This window comes from Zalophus californianus, chromosome 2, assembly GCF_009762305.2.
Source record: "Zalophus californianus isolate mZalCal1 chromosome 2, mZalCal1.pri.v2, whole genome shotgun sequence".
NCBI lineage: Eukaryota > Metazoa > Chordata > Mammalia > Carnivora > Otariidae > Zalophus > Zalophus californianus.
The window spans coordinates 153,249,713-153,268,498 of NC_045596.1; the positions used below are offsets into that span (position 1 = coordinate 153,249,713).

General features: G+C 46.6%; 1 protein-coding gene across 3 annotated transcripts in view; it reads left to right on the top strand.

Annotated features, from left to right (window-relative positions):
- The window catches only part of SCARA5 (scavenger receptor class A member 5), a 124,825-nt gene that overhangs the window by 14,870 nt on the left and 91,169 nt on the right, over positions 1 to 18,786 (top strand). For all 3 annotated transcript variants that reach the window (XM_027600041.1, XM_027600040.1, XM_035726378.1), the window contains one exon: positions 13,528 to 13,656. In XM_027600041.1, coding sequence (XP_027455842.1) covers positions 13,528 to 13,656 — 129 coding nt within the window. The remainder of the gene's footprint in view (positions 1 to 13,527; positions 13,657 to 18,786) is intronic.

Sequence of the window (18,786 nt, forward strand, 5' to 3'; positions counted from 1 at the left end):
CTCAATCCAGTGTGTATTTTGCATTTTAAGCCCGGCTCAGTTTGGCCCACATTTCAAGTGCGTCAGGGTGGAGGTTGAAATCAAGAGAGGAAAGGTCAGGAGGAGTTTGAAATGGAGACTGAGAGAGAGCGAGAGTGAGCACAGAGAGGGGAAGGGTGAGCAGATGTCCCTTAGCAATGAGAAGTGTGCAGTTGCGATGTGAGAGTCCAAGATGGGGAGGAGAGAAGAGAGAGAGAACGTTCTGGAAATAGCAGCGAGGAGCAAAGAAAAATACCTACTGCACCCTTAGTCCAGTTGTATGAGAAGGGGAGGGAGAAAGCCACATTGGGAAGGCAAGGGAAACAGGTTTCAATGAAAACAAAAAGAAGAAAGTGAACGAAATGTTCAGACCAGAGGTTGACAAAATTAGAGATTTTTTTAGATGACCGGCTGGGAGGTCCAACGGCTGCACCGTGGGAAGGTTTCAGTAACTGGGCAGGGAAACGGTCAAAGGAGGATAAAAAAGGCTGTTTGGGGGTTTTTGTGGGTGATGGGGAGTCCTGAGGGTTCTGGGGCTTCTGTGGGGCTGCTGGAAGCCAAGATCCAGGACTCAGTGAGACTGGTCATGCTGGTGTTAGGGCAGAAATGGATGGTGAGGCTGTGTTTGTAGGAGGGTTCTTGCCAGGAGCACACAGAGCCCTAGGGCAACCTCTCTGCCCACCCGGGTGGTGTGTGGGCAGGGGTTGGGGGGCTTTGTCCTGCAGCATCAGGAGCTTTGGAGTTCATTTTGGCTCTTGTGGAGGCGAGAAAGTCAGGGGAAGCCAGGGGACGTGGCGGGGCCTGTAGCAGGGTGGTGAGAAGTGATCATAACGGAGTGATCATACGGGGGCTCCCCTTGGGTGGGCACGTGGCACAGGCAGGCACTTGTGCTCAGGGCCTCAGTATATGTCTCCATTCAACCTCAGTATATATAATTATCCCCAGTTTGTGGATGAGAAGGTGAAGTCTTCGGTGAGGTCAGTTGCCCAAGGTCACCCAGCCAGTCAGAGGCGGGGCCTCGATTGAAATGAGCCGGCTTGTCTGGTCCTTAAACCCCACCCCTCTGCGCAGCTCAACCCGTTCCCTCCCGCGCCAGGCCTTGGGGCCCCCGTAAGATCAAGAGCCGTGCTGGTGGCAGCGAGGGCTAGGAGTGTGGATTCTTGGGAGTTTAAGGTTTCGGAGGTGGAGACATTCTGGGTGAGGACGAAGCCAGGGTGGGGCCGTGGGAATAATGGCAGTGACGCAGGAGACAGATGGAATGAATTATTCCAAGAGGTGACACTGGCAGGAAATAGATATAAATGCAAAGAGGCTTGGACAAGAGCACGGGGACAGGGTCTTAAATGGCTTCAGAGGGAAGCCTGGGACATGAATCTCAGGGCAGACCTCGGGTTGGATAAGTGCCCCGCTCTCCAAAGCACGCCTGCCCCCACTACCTCTTGGGACTTCTGGCCTGGAGTCTACCCTCCACGTGCAGATTCCGCCATGGGGTTTGAAAGATATAAACACAGCTGTGAGGACGGGGCCCAGCTCCACACGTGGTTGCTGGTTAACCTAAGGCTCACAGAGCTGATGGGGGCGTGTCATGGTCCCAGCCTCCACGCAGTGTCCTGAAGCCTTTGTGCTCCCCGGCCTTCCCACTTCCTGCTTTCTGGCTTGAGATCCATTCAAGCCAAGAAACCCAAGATGTTCCAAGTGCCTTGTCTTTAGAAAGTGCTGTTAAGAGAAGAGGCTGCTGGGAAGGGGCTGGCTGCAGGCCTCTTCTGACACCTGGGTGTGGGTTAGTTTCTATCATCCACCTGTCACCTTGGGGAGCACAAGGAATCTAACTGATGGAGGAGGGACTAGGAAAAGAGAACATACTAGAGACCCAAAGGGGGCTGATGTCAGCAATCAGATCAGGAGGGGCAGACTGAAGAGAATTACTAAGGGCAAGGGAAACTGAGGACAAGCTTTCCCGGTGAGGGCCATACACTCCAGTTTGCACAAACGGTCTTGGTCTATGCCCTCTCCTTCTGCACAGTTCGCTCTTAAAAAGTGTCTCTGTTGGAAGGTGATCTCATGGTTTGTCCACAAGTGAAAGTGAGCTTGACCTTGTCCCCCTTGCCCAGTGAGTTGTATTTCAGCCTCTTGGTCGTCCAGTCCTGTTCAATCTCTGTATACTCTGCCAAGTGTGGGAATTCATTTCTTCCCTGCAGAGTTATGATGACCCCGTAGCTGTGACCTAAGGACATCTCTTAAGATGTAAATGTAACATCTGAAGTATGTTAAGCATTTCCAGGGTGTCCAGGGGGAGTTGCTTTTAACATGTAGGTTTATATTGGGGGTCCCCGAAGGGCGTTGATGGATAAAGATGAGAAGGGAGCTGTCTTGCCAGTGGTTGGATGTGGACATGAGAAGAGCGTGCCCTCCTGCCTTGCAGATGCCCAGGGCCGCCTCTGGGATCTTTGGCTTGTTGAACGTGCCCTTTCCCTGCCCTCTGCAGATGGTCCTCCTGGTAAAGGAGTTCTGTTTTGTGGTCAGGAATTAAAAAATGGGTGTTCTCACTACTCTATTTCTGGATAAGTTTTCAAAGCTCCAACGTTGTGTTTGTGGCTAGTTTAGATCCTAGATTCTAGGAGGTGACGCACCTTTTTTTTTGAGGGGCAAAATTCCATCACTGAAGGAAACCCAGAAATGGAACAGCACCTGGATACCAAGGTGAATTGAGTGGTTGGGGGATCAGTCCTACCACAAGCTCCCTGGTTGCAGTTCCTCTGTTGGGGTAAAGCTGAGATAAGGCAGACAGCCACGGGGTTCTCCTGCACGCTCTTCATGTTCTCCTGCATGCTCTTGTCATCAGTCTTGGCACGGGCTAGCTGAGGGACAGAGAGCTTCCCTTTCCATGGCCAGACTAATTGGTTCATGCAGATGGAGTCCGGGAATCGGCAGTCTTAGCCACTACATCTTGCTCAAGAAATGGTGGCTGAGGGGGGTGGGAGGGATGGGGTGGCTGGGTGATAGACATTGGGGAGGGTATGTGTTATGGTGAGCGCTGTGAATTGTGCAAGACTGTTGAATCACAGATCTGTACTTCTGAAACAAATAATGCAACATATGTTAAGAAAAAAGAAAAAGAAGAAGATAGCAGGAGGGGAAGAATGAAGGGGAGTAAGTCGGAGGGGGAGATGAACCATGAGAGAGGATGGACTCTGAAAAACAAACTGAGGGTTCTAGAGGGGAGAGGGGTGGGGGGATGGGTTAGCCTGGTGATGGGTATTAAAGAGGGCACGTTCTGCATGGAGCACTGGGTGTTATGCACAAACAATGAATCATGGAACACTACATCAAGAACTAATGATGTAATGTATGGTGATTAACATAACAATAAAAATAAAAAAAAAAGAAATGGTGGCTGAATGAACGAATAAACTGTCCTTGGGTTCCTTTCCCTAACTTCCCCATCATGCACACCAGGACCCCAATCCTGGACCTCACATCTCCTCCTTTTGGCAAGGCTGAAACATCCCAGCCCTGCCACTTTTTTTTTTTTTTAACATTTTATCAGAGAGAGAGAAAGAGAATGAGCACGAGAGTGAGAGAGAGCATGAGTTGGGAGAGGGTCAGAGGGAGAGAGAGAAGCAGGCTTCCAGGTGAGCAGGGAGCCCGATGTGGGGCTCAATCCCAGGACCCTGGAATCATGACCTGAGCTGAAGGCAGACGCTTAACAGACTGAGCCACCCAGGCGCCCCGCAGCCCTGCCACTTTGGGTCAATAACCTAACCTTTCTGAGGCTCAACTGTATCATCTATAAAACAGAAGTAATAATACCTGTCTTTGTGATTGTTGTTGTGCTTAGAATTAATGTTATCTAAGCACCTAGCCCAGAATAGGTGCCTGGTGGGATAGCAGCTGTTATTCTGTTGTGACTTATTGTTGGAGGTTCCAAAGCAATTTTAAAATGTAGGCTTTGGGGAGCCTGGGTGTCTCAGTCGGTTAAGCGTCTGCCTTCAGCTCAGGTTATGATCTGAGGGTCCTGGGATCAAGCGCCACATCGGGCTCCCTGCTCAGTGAGAAGCCTGCTTTTCCCTCTCCTTCTGCCTTCTTGTGCTCTCTCTCTGTCTCTCTCTGTTAAATAAATAAATAAAATCTTTAAAAAATTAAAATAAAATGTAGGCTTTATTATTATTCACGTATGGTGAGGCCAACAGGTCAGGGGAGGACGGCCATTGAACAGGTGGTTTGTGGGGGCCTGGATGGCTCTCAGTCGTTTAAGCGTCCGACTCTTGATTTCAGCTCAGCTCATGATCTCAGGATTGGGAGATGGAGCCCCACATCAGGCTCCAAGCTGAGCATGAAGTCTGCTTAAGATTCTCCCCACCTCTCCCTTTGCCCTCCCCATCTGCTTGCTCTCTCTCTTTAAAAAAAAATTAAAAAGAAATAACTCTTTAAAAAAAAAAGACAGTTTATTGCTCACAGCACCCCATGCCACGGGAGGGGGTTGGGTGGGTGAGGCAGTGAGCAAGCTTGGGATGCAATAGCTTGAATAATTTCAGCGGACTCTGGGACCTACGGCTGTCTCTGGTTGTCTGATACCTGGCCCTGGGCTGAAAGGGCATGTGGATAGTGGCCTGGAGGGACGAAGTGGTAAAGGAGGTAGTGGTCATATGGGCCGTTGACTGGGTGGTCTGCACATGAAAGGCTTGCTTGCAGGCGAGTTTCTTTATAAGTTTCTTTATAAGATCCCTGGAAGGGGCAATCTCCAGAGTCAGCAAGGCCCCAAGATGTTTAAGTATCAAATACAGAAACCAGAAAACATGGTTATTACAAATTACAAATTACAAAAGCCTAAATTTGGGGTACCCAGTAAATCTGCCTTTAGTTTATTAGCCTCATTTAACCACAGCCAATAGATGTTAATTGAGCACCTGCTCTATAGGCCAAGACCTGTGGGATACAGAAATGAATTACAGGTGCTGGTCTCCGGGCGCTGTCCCTCGGCAAATTTGTATTTTTCTTAATTGATTTATGGATACAATTCTATTCAGATTATTACCTGCACCATAATTGGCCAGTTCCCCAACAAAGCTCTATGCATGATAACTGTTGCTCGTTCCAGGCCTTACCAGGTGACAAAGGGTCAATGGATCTGAGGTCCATCGTCTTCACTCAGATCCACTGAACCCCCTTCTGTGGCTCAGCCAGCTCTGTTTTCCGGCAGAGGCCACAGAGCTGGAGGCTGCTGAGCCTGTCGGCTTCACAGACACTTCCAGCTCAGGCCCGTACAGGTGGCATGGGTTGGGATCTTGGCCTTCCTCTTCCAAACCAGACACCCAGATGGCCCTCCCAACTCAACTGGGGGCGTTGGGGGAATGAGACAGGGGGTGTTAAAGGTATCCATTCCTGCCCTGAGGCTGGACCAATTCACCAGACCAAGGCGATCAGGCAATGGGAGGGAGGTTCCACTGGCGACCTGGGAAGAGTAGTGACTTAAAACTGAACGGAGCCGAGCCCTGGCTCCCACATTGCAAACACATCATCAGATGATTTATTTCCTCTGACAAGGGGCCAGGAGAAGAATTGGGAATCTTTTCGAGAGGGACCGAGGACCACTCTGTAGGAGGAGTGTCTTTTTGGCCTGACTTTAGGCAGAACCCTGAGCCCGCTGTTTGAGTGACTGCATTGACGGCATTTCTTCCAATCCATGCACTGCCATGTTTGGGTGTCTTCTACTGGCTTCTGTCTGCTTCCTGGGGACTCCACGGCCCCTCCCTTCCTCCTGGGTCCCCGTGACCCACCAGCTCACCTTGACTGCCCTCATCTCCCCTCCCTCCTGGCTTTCTCGCTCCATTCAGCAGCCCAGCTGCAAAATAATACGCACCCCAGCCAGAGTCCCTTCCTCCTGCTGAAAATAAGCACACAAGTCCTTGATTGTTTTCAAGAATTTTTATGCAGAGTAACTTGGGAAATAGATAGGGGCTGAGAAGAATAACAAATACTGCAGGGACATTACAAAATTACAAGATATCTCCAGAGGTACCAGAAGAAACTGTTCTAGATCATCACAACATCTAAACTGAATTAGCTCTGGTCATCCTGCCTTCCACCCGGCTCCCTTTCCTAGAAACGGCCGTGAAAGTCCCAGACTCATCTGATCATGCAGAAGACCGTGGTCACCTTTGAGGGTCACCCTCACTGGGTCCTGTGCCTCGGGGGCCCAGGTCTGTGGTACCATCGGGCATGGGTGACTTGCTCACTGTCACGCAGCAGGTGGTTCAGGACCCTCCCAGACTTAGGTCAGGTTCAAGTGCAGGTGCATGGCTCTCCTCCTCCGTGTCTCGGCCTCACACCCCCCTCTTCCCTTTACCTAAGGAAAGTAAACAGTGGTGCCCATTAAAGCCAGAAAGGAACGGCAGCGTCAAAGACAGAGGTTATTTGGGGCTGCCTATTACAATGAACAATGTGAGTGGTGAGTAACCAGAGTGAGGATGATGAAGTCAGCCTTGGGTGGTTTTGACAAGATCCTTGGATGAGATGAGTCCCGGAGGTCCCTCCCAGCAATCAACCCTTATTTCCACCTACTATTATGAGCTGTGGGACCAAAGAGAACAAAAGGAAGATGAGATGACTGTTTCTTGTTGGTAAAATAGAAGTAGGTGACCAAAACAGAAGTAGTGACCATTGAATCACTTGCATCCTGTTTTCTGTTATTTAGAACCCAGTTCTTTGGAAAGAAGTAAATACTCATTTTTAATCAGTTTGTATTTTTTTTTAATGGGAGGGAAATAAATTCAAACAGAGAACTCCCCGAATGCTCTAAACTTATTAAGGAAATTGAAAACTTATTTTTTTCAAGGAAAGGCTAAACTGATGATGGGGATAATGCAGAATGTTTTCCCGTGTCTCACAGTTAACACGAGACAGAGGCAGGCTTTGAACCTACCTCTACAGAGCCCCAAACTCATGCTTTCCCCCCAATGAGCATGTGAGGAAACGGGGAATCAGAGTTGCCAAGGCTCCCACCATAGTGTGTCCCTGACACCAGGGACTGTCTCCCTGGGCATTCTCAGCTCAGCTGTCGGGGTTGAGTGGCTTAGAGATAAATTTTCCTTTTCTGTTCTTTAACCCTTGCTCCCATGCACCCCCCATCCTCAACAGACAGTACTGTAGCCCAAACTCTTTGGGGTGGGGGTGGGGGCGGAGAGACTCTGGTTCCCATGATTAAAAGGAACCCTTCACAATTTTAACCTGGGAATAATAAAGTTGTTTGGGAGAACCTCATTTGAATGTGTCTTATTAAAAAAGAATCAAAAGGGCACCTGGGTGGCTCAGATGGTTAAGCGTCTGCCTTCAGCTCAGGTTATGATCCCAGAGTCCTGGGATCGAGTCCTGCATTGGGTACCCTGCTCCTTGGGAGCCTGCTTCTGCTTCTGCCTCTCTCTCTGTCTCTCATGAATAAATAAATAAAAATCTTTAAAAAAAGGAATCAAAATTAAAAATCTAAACTAAGCTCTTATAATAGTGAGGCTTTTCATGGATTTTCCAAGAATGTGTCTTCATATTCTCTTTTGATATGACAAATGCCTTACTCCAGAACTGTGTATCTCTGTGCCATAGATGTGTGATTTCATCTGGAATCAGAATCAGAAGGCCCAGGGGTGGGGCTCAGGCCCCAGGATGGCTAAGAAGTTCCGTGCATGATTGTACTACTCAGCCAGGGTTAGCGTCAGTTCAACCCTCATGAATTGCTCCCACAGTTTACCTATATGGGTACTATGTGGCAATCTGATGTCATGGGTGAGCAAGGAAAGCCAAGATTTTGTTTAATTTAATTTTAAGACCAAAATTTTGCTCAAAAATATGTTTTCACAGCCAACAGAAATGTATCAACTATTCGCATAAGACAAATGTAAGACAGGATCTTTGCAGCAAAAATAAATGCCTTACACATGTCTCCATTCCTGCAAAGAACCATATGGTGGTTCTGCTGTGGGCTGGTTGATGGGTAGAGTGTGGTCATTGACACACACCTTGCCCCCAGAGGACTTTTTAGACACGTTGGCAAACAAGTGTAAATAGACAATTGTGAATAATAAGGTTAGTGCTAGCAATGCACGTAAGGCTCTGACATCTTTCTTTCAGTGGCACCTAATCCCTAATGTTCTACCTTCTAGAGGATTCTTTGTTCTTTTAAGATTTATTTGAGAGAGAGAGAGAAATAATGCAAGCCGGGGGGAGGGGCAGAGGGAGAGGGAGAGTCCTCAAGCAGACTCCGTGCTGAGCCGGGAGCCCAATGCAGGGTTTAATCCCAGGATCCTGAGATCATGACCTGAGCCAAAATCAAGAGTCAGCCGCTTAACCAACTGAGCCACCCAGGCACCCCTAGAATATTCTTAATCTTGAAATTCTAAAAAGTTTGGTTTTGCTTCTCTATAAATGAAATCTCCTTCTCTATAAATGAAACCATTTTCGTCTTGCCGTTGGTTGTTGTATTGTGATTTAATTACTCTCACTGAAGTCAGTGTTTCTCAGAATGTGGCTATATACAGTACAGTCATACTCAAGAGGACTTTAAATGATATACAGGTATAAATTTGTGATTTTAATAGCTAGGGATTTATTTTAATGTGTAATAGGAAGATACTAATTGTCCACTTACAGTGATATCAAATTTCCTTCTCATATAAGTTAAGGTTAAAAAAAAATGAGCAACAAATTAAATAATAACCCAGAGATACTGGGCTGTGGCAAAATTGTGCAGGCTACATGCAGACAGAATGTCTGGAGGTGGGGAAACCATCTATCTGCTTCCAGCTGATCAGGAAGCCATAGGCCCCATGCTGAGATAAACAACATCTTCCAGCCTGGTACTGGGGGGCCAGCTCTGCAAGTCACTTTGCATTTATTTTTTAGTTTCTATTTTTTTCCTTGGAGTCACTGGCCTTGCCCTCCCCAAGCCCCCTTTTCTTGGTTTTCTGATCTCCTGCGAAGCCACCCTCACTTCGGGAGGCCACTGCAAGATGGAAAAACCTTTTGCTTGATTCCCCTGGATCTTGGAAGAGTTTTTTGTTTGTTTGTTTTGTGTGTGTGCCATTTCCTCCCTCGATCTGGTCTTGTGTGCGACCATGTCTGCAAACAACAGTTATGTTTAATAACTAACAGCTTTGCCTGCTGCTTTGCTCATAACTGTTCTCACATGGAGGAAGAAAGTCTTTGTCTTAAAGTCACAGTTTTCCCAAATTTATAGTAGCCGTAAATCAGACGACGATGCTGACGGGAGCAATAGTGGATTCTAGCTCATCTAGGAAGGCCTGTCCTTCTCAGCCCTGCTGAGTGGCCACCTTCTTCATGCGTGCTCTGGGAACCACTTCCTGACACAGAATGAATCACGTTCTCTGCCACGAAACACTGTAGTTGTGCCATCTCTCTATTCCATACCGGTTTCATTCACACCTGCGTAACCGATGCCTGTTGATGTGTCTTCTTCCCCTCAGATGTGAGCCTCTGAAGGGCTGCGGCCGTATTTTAATTCCTCATTCAACAAATATTCTGAATGCCTACTACATGCCAGGCACTGGGCTAGGAACTGGGAAGGTGAAGGCAAACAGGCCGACACTGTCTCTCCCTCATGCAGCTTGTTGTCTTTGCCCTTTAAAGTGTCTGTCGTAAGTGTATTAGCGATCTGTTGCTGCATAACAAGTTGCCCCCAAACTTAGCAGCTTAAAGCAACAAAGATTTGTTATCTTCCCAGTTTCTGAGGAAGGCATGGGTGTACAAGGAAAGCCAAGGTTTTGGTTACTTTTTCAGATCAAAATTAAATGTTTACATATATATGTGTTTACATATAATATAATCTGGCAGGAATCTGGGAGCAGCTTAGCTTCGTTCTGGCCCATGGTCTCTCATGAGACTGCTGGCAAGATCTTGGCCAGAGTGTGGTTATCTGGAGGCTTGATATGGCTGGTGGATCTGCTCCCAGGCTCACTCACGTGGCTGTAGGCTGAAGGCCTCAGTTCCTTACCAAGTAGCCTCTTCATAGGGTCCCCCTCCCCAGCTTCCCCCTGAATGGATGTTTGAAGAGAGAGAAAGTGAGTAAGGAGAAGCCAATGTGTCTTTTGTGTAATCTCAGAAGTGACATGCTGTCACTTCTAAGGGTCACACCAACCAACTCCTGGTGCAGTGCAGAAGGAGACTACATAAGGGGACAGGGATCATTGGGGGCCATCCTGAAGGCTGGTTACCACAGTAGGGCAATTGAGAGTGGGTGGTCAGTAAATGCCTAGGAAAGTTTTTACCCCAATAAGCCATAAGTCAACGCTTCTACTTTTTTTAAATAGACTTTATTTTTCATAGTGGTTTTAGGTTTACAGCAAAATTAAGTGGGAAGTACAGAGCATTCCCATATACTCCCTGCCTCCCCACATGCACAGCCTCCCTCAATAACAATATCCCCCACCAGCGTGGTACATTTGTTAGAATTGATGAACTTACATTGACACATCACTATCACCCCAAGTCCATAGTCTACAATAGGATTCACCCTTGGTGTTATGTATTCAGTGGGTTTAGACAAACAGACAATGATATGTATCCATCATTATAGTATAATATGGAGTAGTTTCACCACCCTAAAAATCCTGTGTGCTCCTAGTCATCCCTCCTCCCCTCTAACCCCTGCCTTTTCCAGAATGTCAGGTAGAATCATAAAGCATGGAGCCTTTTCAGGTTGGCTTCTTTCACTTAGTAATACGCATGTGAATGTCCTCCATGTTTTTTCATTTTTCTTTTCTTCTTCTTCTTCTTCTTTTTTTTTTTTTTTACAAATAGGTGAACATACTTTTTGCCTTGGTTTTACTGACTGTATCATTTTGGAGTGTTTTTAATCTTCCACTAAGCCTAAATAATTTGAATGGTTTACCCAGCTAACATGTTGTTGCCACATTAAATTAAAAAGTCAGTAAATGTGTTTTAAGCAGACTTAGTAACTTGTCTTTCCCCTAAATTGTCTTTTTTCCCCTTATAATCACATTTCTCTAGCCATCTTGCCAGGATCATTCATGTCCTGCTTGTCTAATGCATTTGTGGAAAACCTCTGTTTGAAATTTTTATATGTTCTACTGAAGGCAGATTTTGTTTAATGTACAAAGCTGAGTCTTGCTAAAAAAATAAAACAAAACAAAAAAAAATGAAGCTCTCTGAGAAGAAAGCCTGTGTTGTGCATTAGTTGATGAAGGGACCTATCACTGGTGGGTGCTGGCTGTTAAACAGAAGCCTCAAATAAAGGGGAAGGGAAGTATTCTTTCTTGATGGGAAAAAAATAGGGCTTTACCATTGCAGTTTGCCCCAACAAAGGCAGTGAAGGAAGAGCCCAAGATTGGTTTGGGATAAACATCAGGATAATGGCATTTCAGCGTGGGCATCTTCTGACCCTTTTAGGCAGTTAGGTGACCACTGTCATCAGGAGCACTGTCACCATCTCAAGAGGAAGCAGGGCATAGAGCAGGAGAGCTGGGACAACTGTCAGGATAACAAGAACTCGTATTTGTGTGGTGCCTACCATTTGGACTCTCTAGGAAAATAACCTTGTCTCTACTAAGTTGCAACCAGGGAGCGAGCAGCTCTCATGAGGACAACAACAAAAAAAGGTGAAATGCAACGAGAAGCCTTCAGATTCTATTGTGTACAAAGGATAGAACATCCTGGGAAAGGAGACTTAGGAGAAGTTAGAAAGATATACTCTGCTCAAGTCTAAGTGGAAAAGCGGGTTAACTTTTCAAAATTTGCGAACAGTTGAGGGTTGATGAGAATGGTGTTTGACTTCGTATTTCTTTAACAACTTGCTCCAAATTGTACCTGCTGTTTTATGGAATCATTATGTAATAGTTCTACTTAGCTGTTTTAGCAGCAGTATTTTCAGTGAAATAGAGTAAATGAGTGGGAAAATGTTCTTTACTCAACACTACCCCTGGGGAGCCAGGACACCAATGTGGTCACCCATCCTCTCCCTCCCGGTAACCAAACCTCCCAAAGGCCCCAGAGGTGGTCATGGTACCTGAGAGGTAATGAGTAGCCCCTGAGGCACCTCGCTTGCAAACCCAAAGGAATTACAAACATCACGCCAACTTTAAAAACGTTTCGGAGGGGCACCTGCGTGGCTTAGTCAGTTAAGTATCTGCCTTCAGCTCAGGTCATGATCCCACAGTCCTGGGATCGAGTCCCCACATCGGGCTCCTTGCTCAGGAGGGAGTCTACTTCTCCCTCCTTCCCCTTTCCTCATGTTCTCTCTCTCTCTCAGATAAATAAAATCTTTGAAAAAAAATTGTAAAAATTTAAAAATAAATAATAAAAAACATTTTGGAATATCAGTTATTTCAACCTTTTCCTGCTCCTACATCTTCCTCCACGTCTAGCACACTCCAGTTAGTTAGCAACATTGTCTCTCACAGGAGAGGGAGAATAAGCATAATAGGTGCATGCATGTTTTGAAAAAAATGCCCTTTACCAATTCCTACCTGCCCTGCTGGGAGTCAGGGCAGGACAGCATCTCTTCTTTCCACTGTCAGTTGACATAGCAGTTGGAGGTTAGTGGCTTCCCGGCTTCCGCACAGGCCATCCGAGAAGGCTGCCTCAAAGGAGGAGTCCAGGTGAACGATGACCAGGGGTCAGGGTACCCGCACCCTCACCTAGGATTTGCCACTAACATCTGGCATCCTTCATCTGTAAACTGAAGGGGTTTGACTAAAAGATCCATGAGGTCCAGTAGAGCACTGATATTTTGCTGTTCCGTATTGGCCAGAAGCCGGTGAGCCTTGTTAGTTTCACAGAATGAAGTTACTCTGTCTTCCTGTTAATCTAAACCTGTGGTTGCTAACTGGTGGTCAGATCTGGCATGTAAGCGTGTTTTGTTTACACTCCCTAGTGTTTTGTAAGTTTTTTGTCTTTTATTATTATTATTAGTTGTTGTCAACTTCTGTCGCTTCTGGCTTGTCTTGCAAATTCTGTGTCTGGCAACACCTGGCCCTTACTCCTACATCACAGCCTCTTCCACAGTGGGCATGTGCTGTTCGGTTCCCCAGGCCCACATGGCCCACTTTGCTCATTTCCATCCCTTCCTGGCCACTGTAGAAGTTAAACTTTGCAACCCCTGTTTTAAATTTTCTCTGTATTCTCTGGGTCCCATGGGACAATGATGCTTTGTACAGGACACATATTCCAGCCTATCTGAGCGTTCGCTGTTGCTTGGATGGGCTCCAGAAGGGTGGGTTTGTTGGGCACGTGAGCTGCGGGCGTGCCTGTCTGGCTTGTTTCTGAATGCAGAAGGTGGGAGGAGAGCCAGAAGCTCAAAAGCTTGTCATGTTCTGGAAAGCTCCCCATTGTTACAGCTGCATTACAGATGTGCAGAAGGTGTGTGAGAGGTTCCATGTGAACATCTCCATGCATCAGGAGAGATGAGACCAAAAGAAAAATAAAACCACCGTGGGGTTTTCAAGTGTTTTATTTTCCCCTCCTCTTCCTACCCTTGTTGTCTAGGTCCATGCCACAAACGACGAGCAGGAGGCTGCTGCACTCAGCTGGGCTCCCTGTCAGCCCTGAAGCATGCTGTCCTTGGGCTCTACCTTCTGGTCTTCCTGATTCTTGTGGGCATCTTCATCTTAGCAGGTAAGAGCACCCTTCCCTCGTCTGGCCTTCAAGGATGCAGCGGGAGGTGTGTAGGGAACAAGAGCAGATGGGAACCTGAGAGCTGGAGCCTCTGCTCTTCATTTCCACAGTCATAAGCCCAAACACTGCCCCTGTCACCATGGAAACCACGAAGGAGGAAGCTGGCTGGTCTTTCAGACCAGCACAACTCTAGGCAGCATTGCCCATTTCATGTGGGATGAGATGTTGGCTTAGTCAACTTGGAGGTTGAATGGGATTTATGATGACATTATGTGATCTTGGGAAATCTCTGAGTCCAGGAGCAGAGACCTACCTGCTCCCAGCGGCTTCTGATTTTTCCCACATCATTGTGTGACTTGTACATCACACTGGCCCTCCCTGGAGCTCTGTGCTGTGGTTTGCACAGAGTAAGCTAAGCCCCCTTTCCTGAGGATGATGAAAATAGCCATGGAACAATTTGCTGCTGAGGCTAATCAGAGTCATAATAAACCTGCTGCCCTTTTGCAATTACTGAGGGTGGGATGGGTTTTCCCCAGTCTAGCTGGGTCCTTCTCCCCAGTTTCCATCTGCAAGACAGGCTGGTTAGATGCTGGAGTTGGGAGCACGTTCTCCGGCCAAGAGATGCAGAGCTCATGGACTTAGAAAAGGATCAAATGGAGGACCTCCATGCTTTGAGCAGCCTAGCTCACCACTCACAGGTCACTCCATTGTGATGTAGATGGTGAAACAGATAGGACAGAGATGTGGTGGTCTCTCCTGACTCCCACCCAGAGGGAGAGGTGCACAATTCCCACCTTTCTCAATGGAGGTATGTAAGTGTTGACAAAGTAAAGCCAAGGGATCAGTTTATTTCAACCTCACCTGTCCTACATGAGTGCCTACTTTGTGTCAGGTTCCATGCTAGGAGTGGAGACACAACTAAATAAGACGCATGGGCTTCTTTCAAGGAGCTCCCAGTTGGGAGACAAAGCAGAGGCATACAGATAGAGCCCTGTCCTAAGGTAGAAAGTGATAGGGATGATGATGGGGACTGTATGTTGACACAACAAGTGCTGTGGTGATTTAGAGGAGGCGCACTCAGTGGAAGTGTGGATGTTGCACGGAGCAGGGTTGGTCAGAGCAAGGCTGCTGGCCAGGCTGAGATGACTTAGATGGTTGAGGGTGGGGTCCTTGAGTTAACTCTAGGACAGGGATCTGGAGGTCAAGCACTTGCAGATGACCCTTCGCTGGAAATCGTGAGGCAGATGCTCAGGACCTCACTGGTCTTGTCTCACTTTCTGTCAAGTGAGCATAGTCATAATCCTGTGATGGGATGTTCAATGCTGCCTTCACCTTCAGGGTTCTACACTCAGGGCAAAGGGCATCATTAGGAGTGGCGTCTGTCCCACCACCCATTGACCTGGGGGCGAGGGGGGCGGCCAACAGCAACAATGAGAGAAACTCATGATTCATCTCAAGGACCCCAGGATACTATCCAGCCAGAGGATGATTTGAACATGTTCTTGGGCTGCTCAGTGGGAGATTGGATTCTGGGTTTTGTGGTCTTGGCAGCCACAACCATAACAAATTTCCAGAATTTCTGGAAACTGTTTCAGCCCAGCAGGAAAGCTAGGCTATGGCATTACAGTCTCTCTGCCGAATAGGAACTTTTAGGTGACAGAAGAGGGTCTAGAAGAGGGAGCCAGACAGATGCGGACCCTGAGGCAGGTCTCTGGATCCTGGAAGGCCTGGAAGGGCATCATCTCTTGGGAAGAGAAGACCTGCCAGGGAAGGAAGGTTCTCTTCTGGTGCCTGGAGGGTTGCCATATGGAAAAGAGCAGGCATGTTCTGTGTGGCCTCAGAGGGTAGAAGTAGACAAATGGGTGGATTTTGTAAGGAGACAGATTTCCATTCAAAACAGGAGAGTTTCTAACAAGTAGTGTTGCCTGGCATGATGCAGAAAGAATTTTCTCCTGGCTTAGTCAACTTGGAGGTTGAATGGGATTTATGATGACATCCTGGAAGTTTCAGAAGAGCGGGTGGAACATGGTTTTCCAATCTAACCAAAATGTTGCCATGCTTCCTTAGCTGTTCTGTGTGGAAACCTGGGGAAGATATTGATCATTATGATCACCTTTGAGCCTGAGGTTTCTGGGTACCAGATTGCCTGGGTGGCATGACAGTTTGGGGTGGATTTAAACTAATCTGATGAAACAGAGCATCATACTTTATCTCTTGGCTCTGGCATGGCCACTCTCCCCTCCCTAGGTTCTTGTCTGGAAAATCGTGCTGGCCTCTGGGAGGGGTTTAATGAGGGTGGCCAAAGAAAAATATAGTCCCCAGCTGCCTCTCCCTAAGGGAAGGGACTTAGGGATGTGGTGGACAAGTCTGGGGTTCTTCAAGGAGCCCTCGCCTGACCTTAGGTAGGAAGTTTCTTCAGATTACTCTGATTGAAGACCTCCAGTGCTGCTCCTTTTGTGAAAATACCAAGACCATGGGGACATCCACGATTCAGTGTAAACCAGAGCTTGCCTGGCCTTCTGTTAGGAGTTCTGCTGTGGCTGCCTCCCCAGTCGTGGGCAGAACATGTTCTTCATTGCCCTGCTGAGGTCGCCTTGCACAGGAGGTGCTAAGGACTGAATTGTGCCGTGCCCCCCCCATTTATATGTTAAAGCCCTATCCTTCAATATGATGGTATTTGCGGGTGGGGCCTTTGGGAGGTTATTATGTCATGAGAGTGGGGCCCTCGTGATGAGATTAGTGCCCTTATAAGAAGAGACAGGAGAGGGAGAGGGAGAGGGAAAGAAGAGGGGGAGAGAGAGAGAGAGAGAGAGAGAGATCTGCCATGTGAGGACACAGAGAAAAGGGGTCATCTATAAGCCAGGAAAACAGCCCTTACCAACAACCAAATTGGCCCACACCTTGATCTTGGACTTCCCAGTCTCCACAACTGTGACAGATAAATGTCTGTTGTTTAAACCACCCAGTCTGTGGTATTTTGTTATAGTAGCCCAGACTGACTGAGACAGGAGGAGTTCTGTCTGAACCACTCTCAGACTTCAAACCTCCTTGTTGACACAGAGCTCATACATCCTACAATTGGATGACAAAACCATCCATTGCAACCAAGTGCCATGTCTGAATAAATGATGGGTAAAAAACTACAGGGAACAAATGCTCACTCTTACTGTGTTTCAGTATTGCAAAATTATAATCTAACTACATAACAATATTACTCTTATAAGACCTCACATGAAACTTCTCTCAGTTCATCTCTTTGTCCAAGTGTTTGAAATAAAAGGCAAACACTATACCTCGTGTGTATGCATCATCCTGGCTTCCCTGTCTGATCCAACCATCTGGATTTAATTATTTTCACCCAAACTATTTTCTCAGTTGGGCTTTCTACCTACCATCTACCTATCCATTCCTGATCAGCATCCTCTTGGGAACTTTCCTGATATTCCCACAATATCAGCAGGTTCTATGCACACAACCTTCCAACATCTCTCAAGGAGGCTGCATCAGTTCCTTCTTCCCACCCCCAAATTCCTCTAAGACTTTTTATCTACTTCAAACCATTGCTTATTACCTGGACTGATGGTTCCATATTATGTTTTTGTTCTATTCCACGTTGAGTTTTGGACAGTATCAACCATGAGGCTTAAGTTCATGAACAAGAGAGTTGAGAATGGATGGTCATGGGTTATGAGGTCCTTGGTCCAGCACTTTAGGAAAGATGTGATGGAGTGAAAGTGTTAGAGAAGGGTCACTGTTACTCATGACTATTCTGGGACATTACTGTGGTGACAAAGGGTGGTCAGGAAGAACGTCTTCCACCTTTCTCCTGTCATGACACTACTAAGGAATTTGAATTCCTGCTATGAAAATGTAGTAGCAGAAAGGGGAAGTGCAAACATCTCTGTCTCTGATTTCTTGGAAAGCGGGAGTTTTATGGCGATGTAGACTACAGAACTGGAGCAGGGAGAGTTCCTGGAGAAATGGGTTAGGTTAGATATTGCAGGTTAAGATTTCAACATATGAATTTGGGAGGATGCAAACATTCAGTCCATAGCATGCGAATAAAAAGAATCATGAGATGTGTTTCCTACTCTGGGAGGGTTTCAAAGCATGAGCACACATACACATTAGGACAGTATGATGTAGCTAATGCTATGTGCCAGAGTAGAGTCTGCTTGCGCAAAGGAGGGTCTGACTCCCAAGAGCTGGAGTGGCCTCAGCCTGGGGAGAGCTGAACACCAAGTGATCCAAACGTCGTTTGAACCGAGCACCCCTTTTTTTGATCACCTCCTTCCAAACAGGTCTGTCTTTGACTCTGCAATCAGAGAACGGTGTGCTCAGAGCCCATATCCAATTAGATGGCAGATTACTGATTTCATTATGCATCTCAGAATTAAGAGTGTGATGCCCTTGGACTTTATTGGAACCACCTGTTGGAAACAGTGCCACGAAATTTCCCCTGTGCTTATTGTAGGGGTGCTGTTGAGGACATTGTTCAATCCATTACACATCAACACATGCAGAAATTATTTTGTCTTAGTTGCAGAAAGAGGTATGCCTTGAGGAATTAGTTTGTTTTCACCTTAAGGAGACTGTGAATCTGAAAGTAATTAAAGTTGCTTTTGAGAGGTAATTAATGCAAACTGAGAGTGAGCTGTCATCTCATTGCAAGATGTATGAATTTGAAGCTAATTAAAATGAAAACCTGGAGACAGATCTGTGGTCCACTTACAGCAGCTACTGTATAGACTTTCCAGAAAGCATTTTTCTGTTAGTTTCATTCCTACCTCCGTTTAGCATCTCTCACCGTTCTTCCTTTATCTTGTTGGCGTCTACTATTTTCTTACTGTATTTTCTGTATCCTTGTAAACTGCCTTAATCCTTTTTGGAACAAAGAAGGGCTTTATGCACAATTTTTGAAAAAAAAATTCTGTCTACTCTCTTCAATTCTGCAAATGCATGTTTTTAAATATGTGAATGAATGAGTGAATGAATGATGATAGAGACATGAAATCTTGGTGGGGATCTTAATTGTGGGGGGAAATAGGATTACTTCAGTTTTAGTCAACTATCTAAATGGCATCTTAATATGGAATCACCACTCAAGGACATGTGACTGGTGGAAGAAGT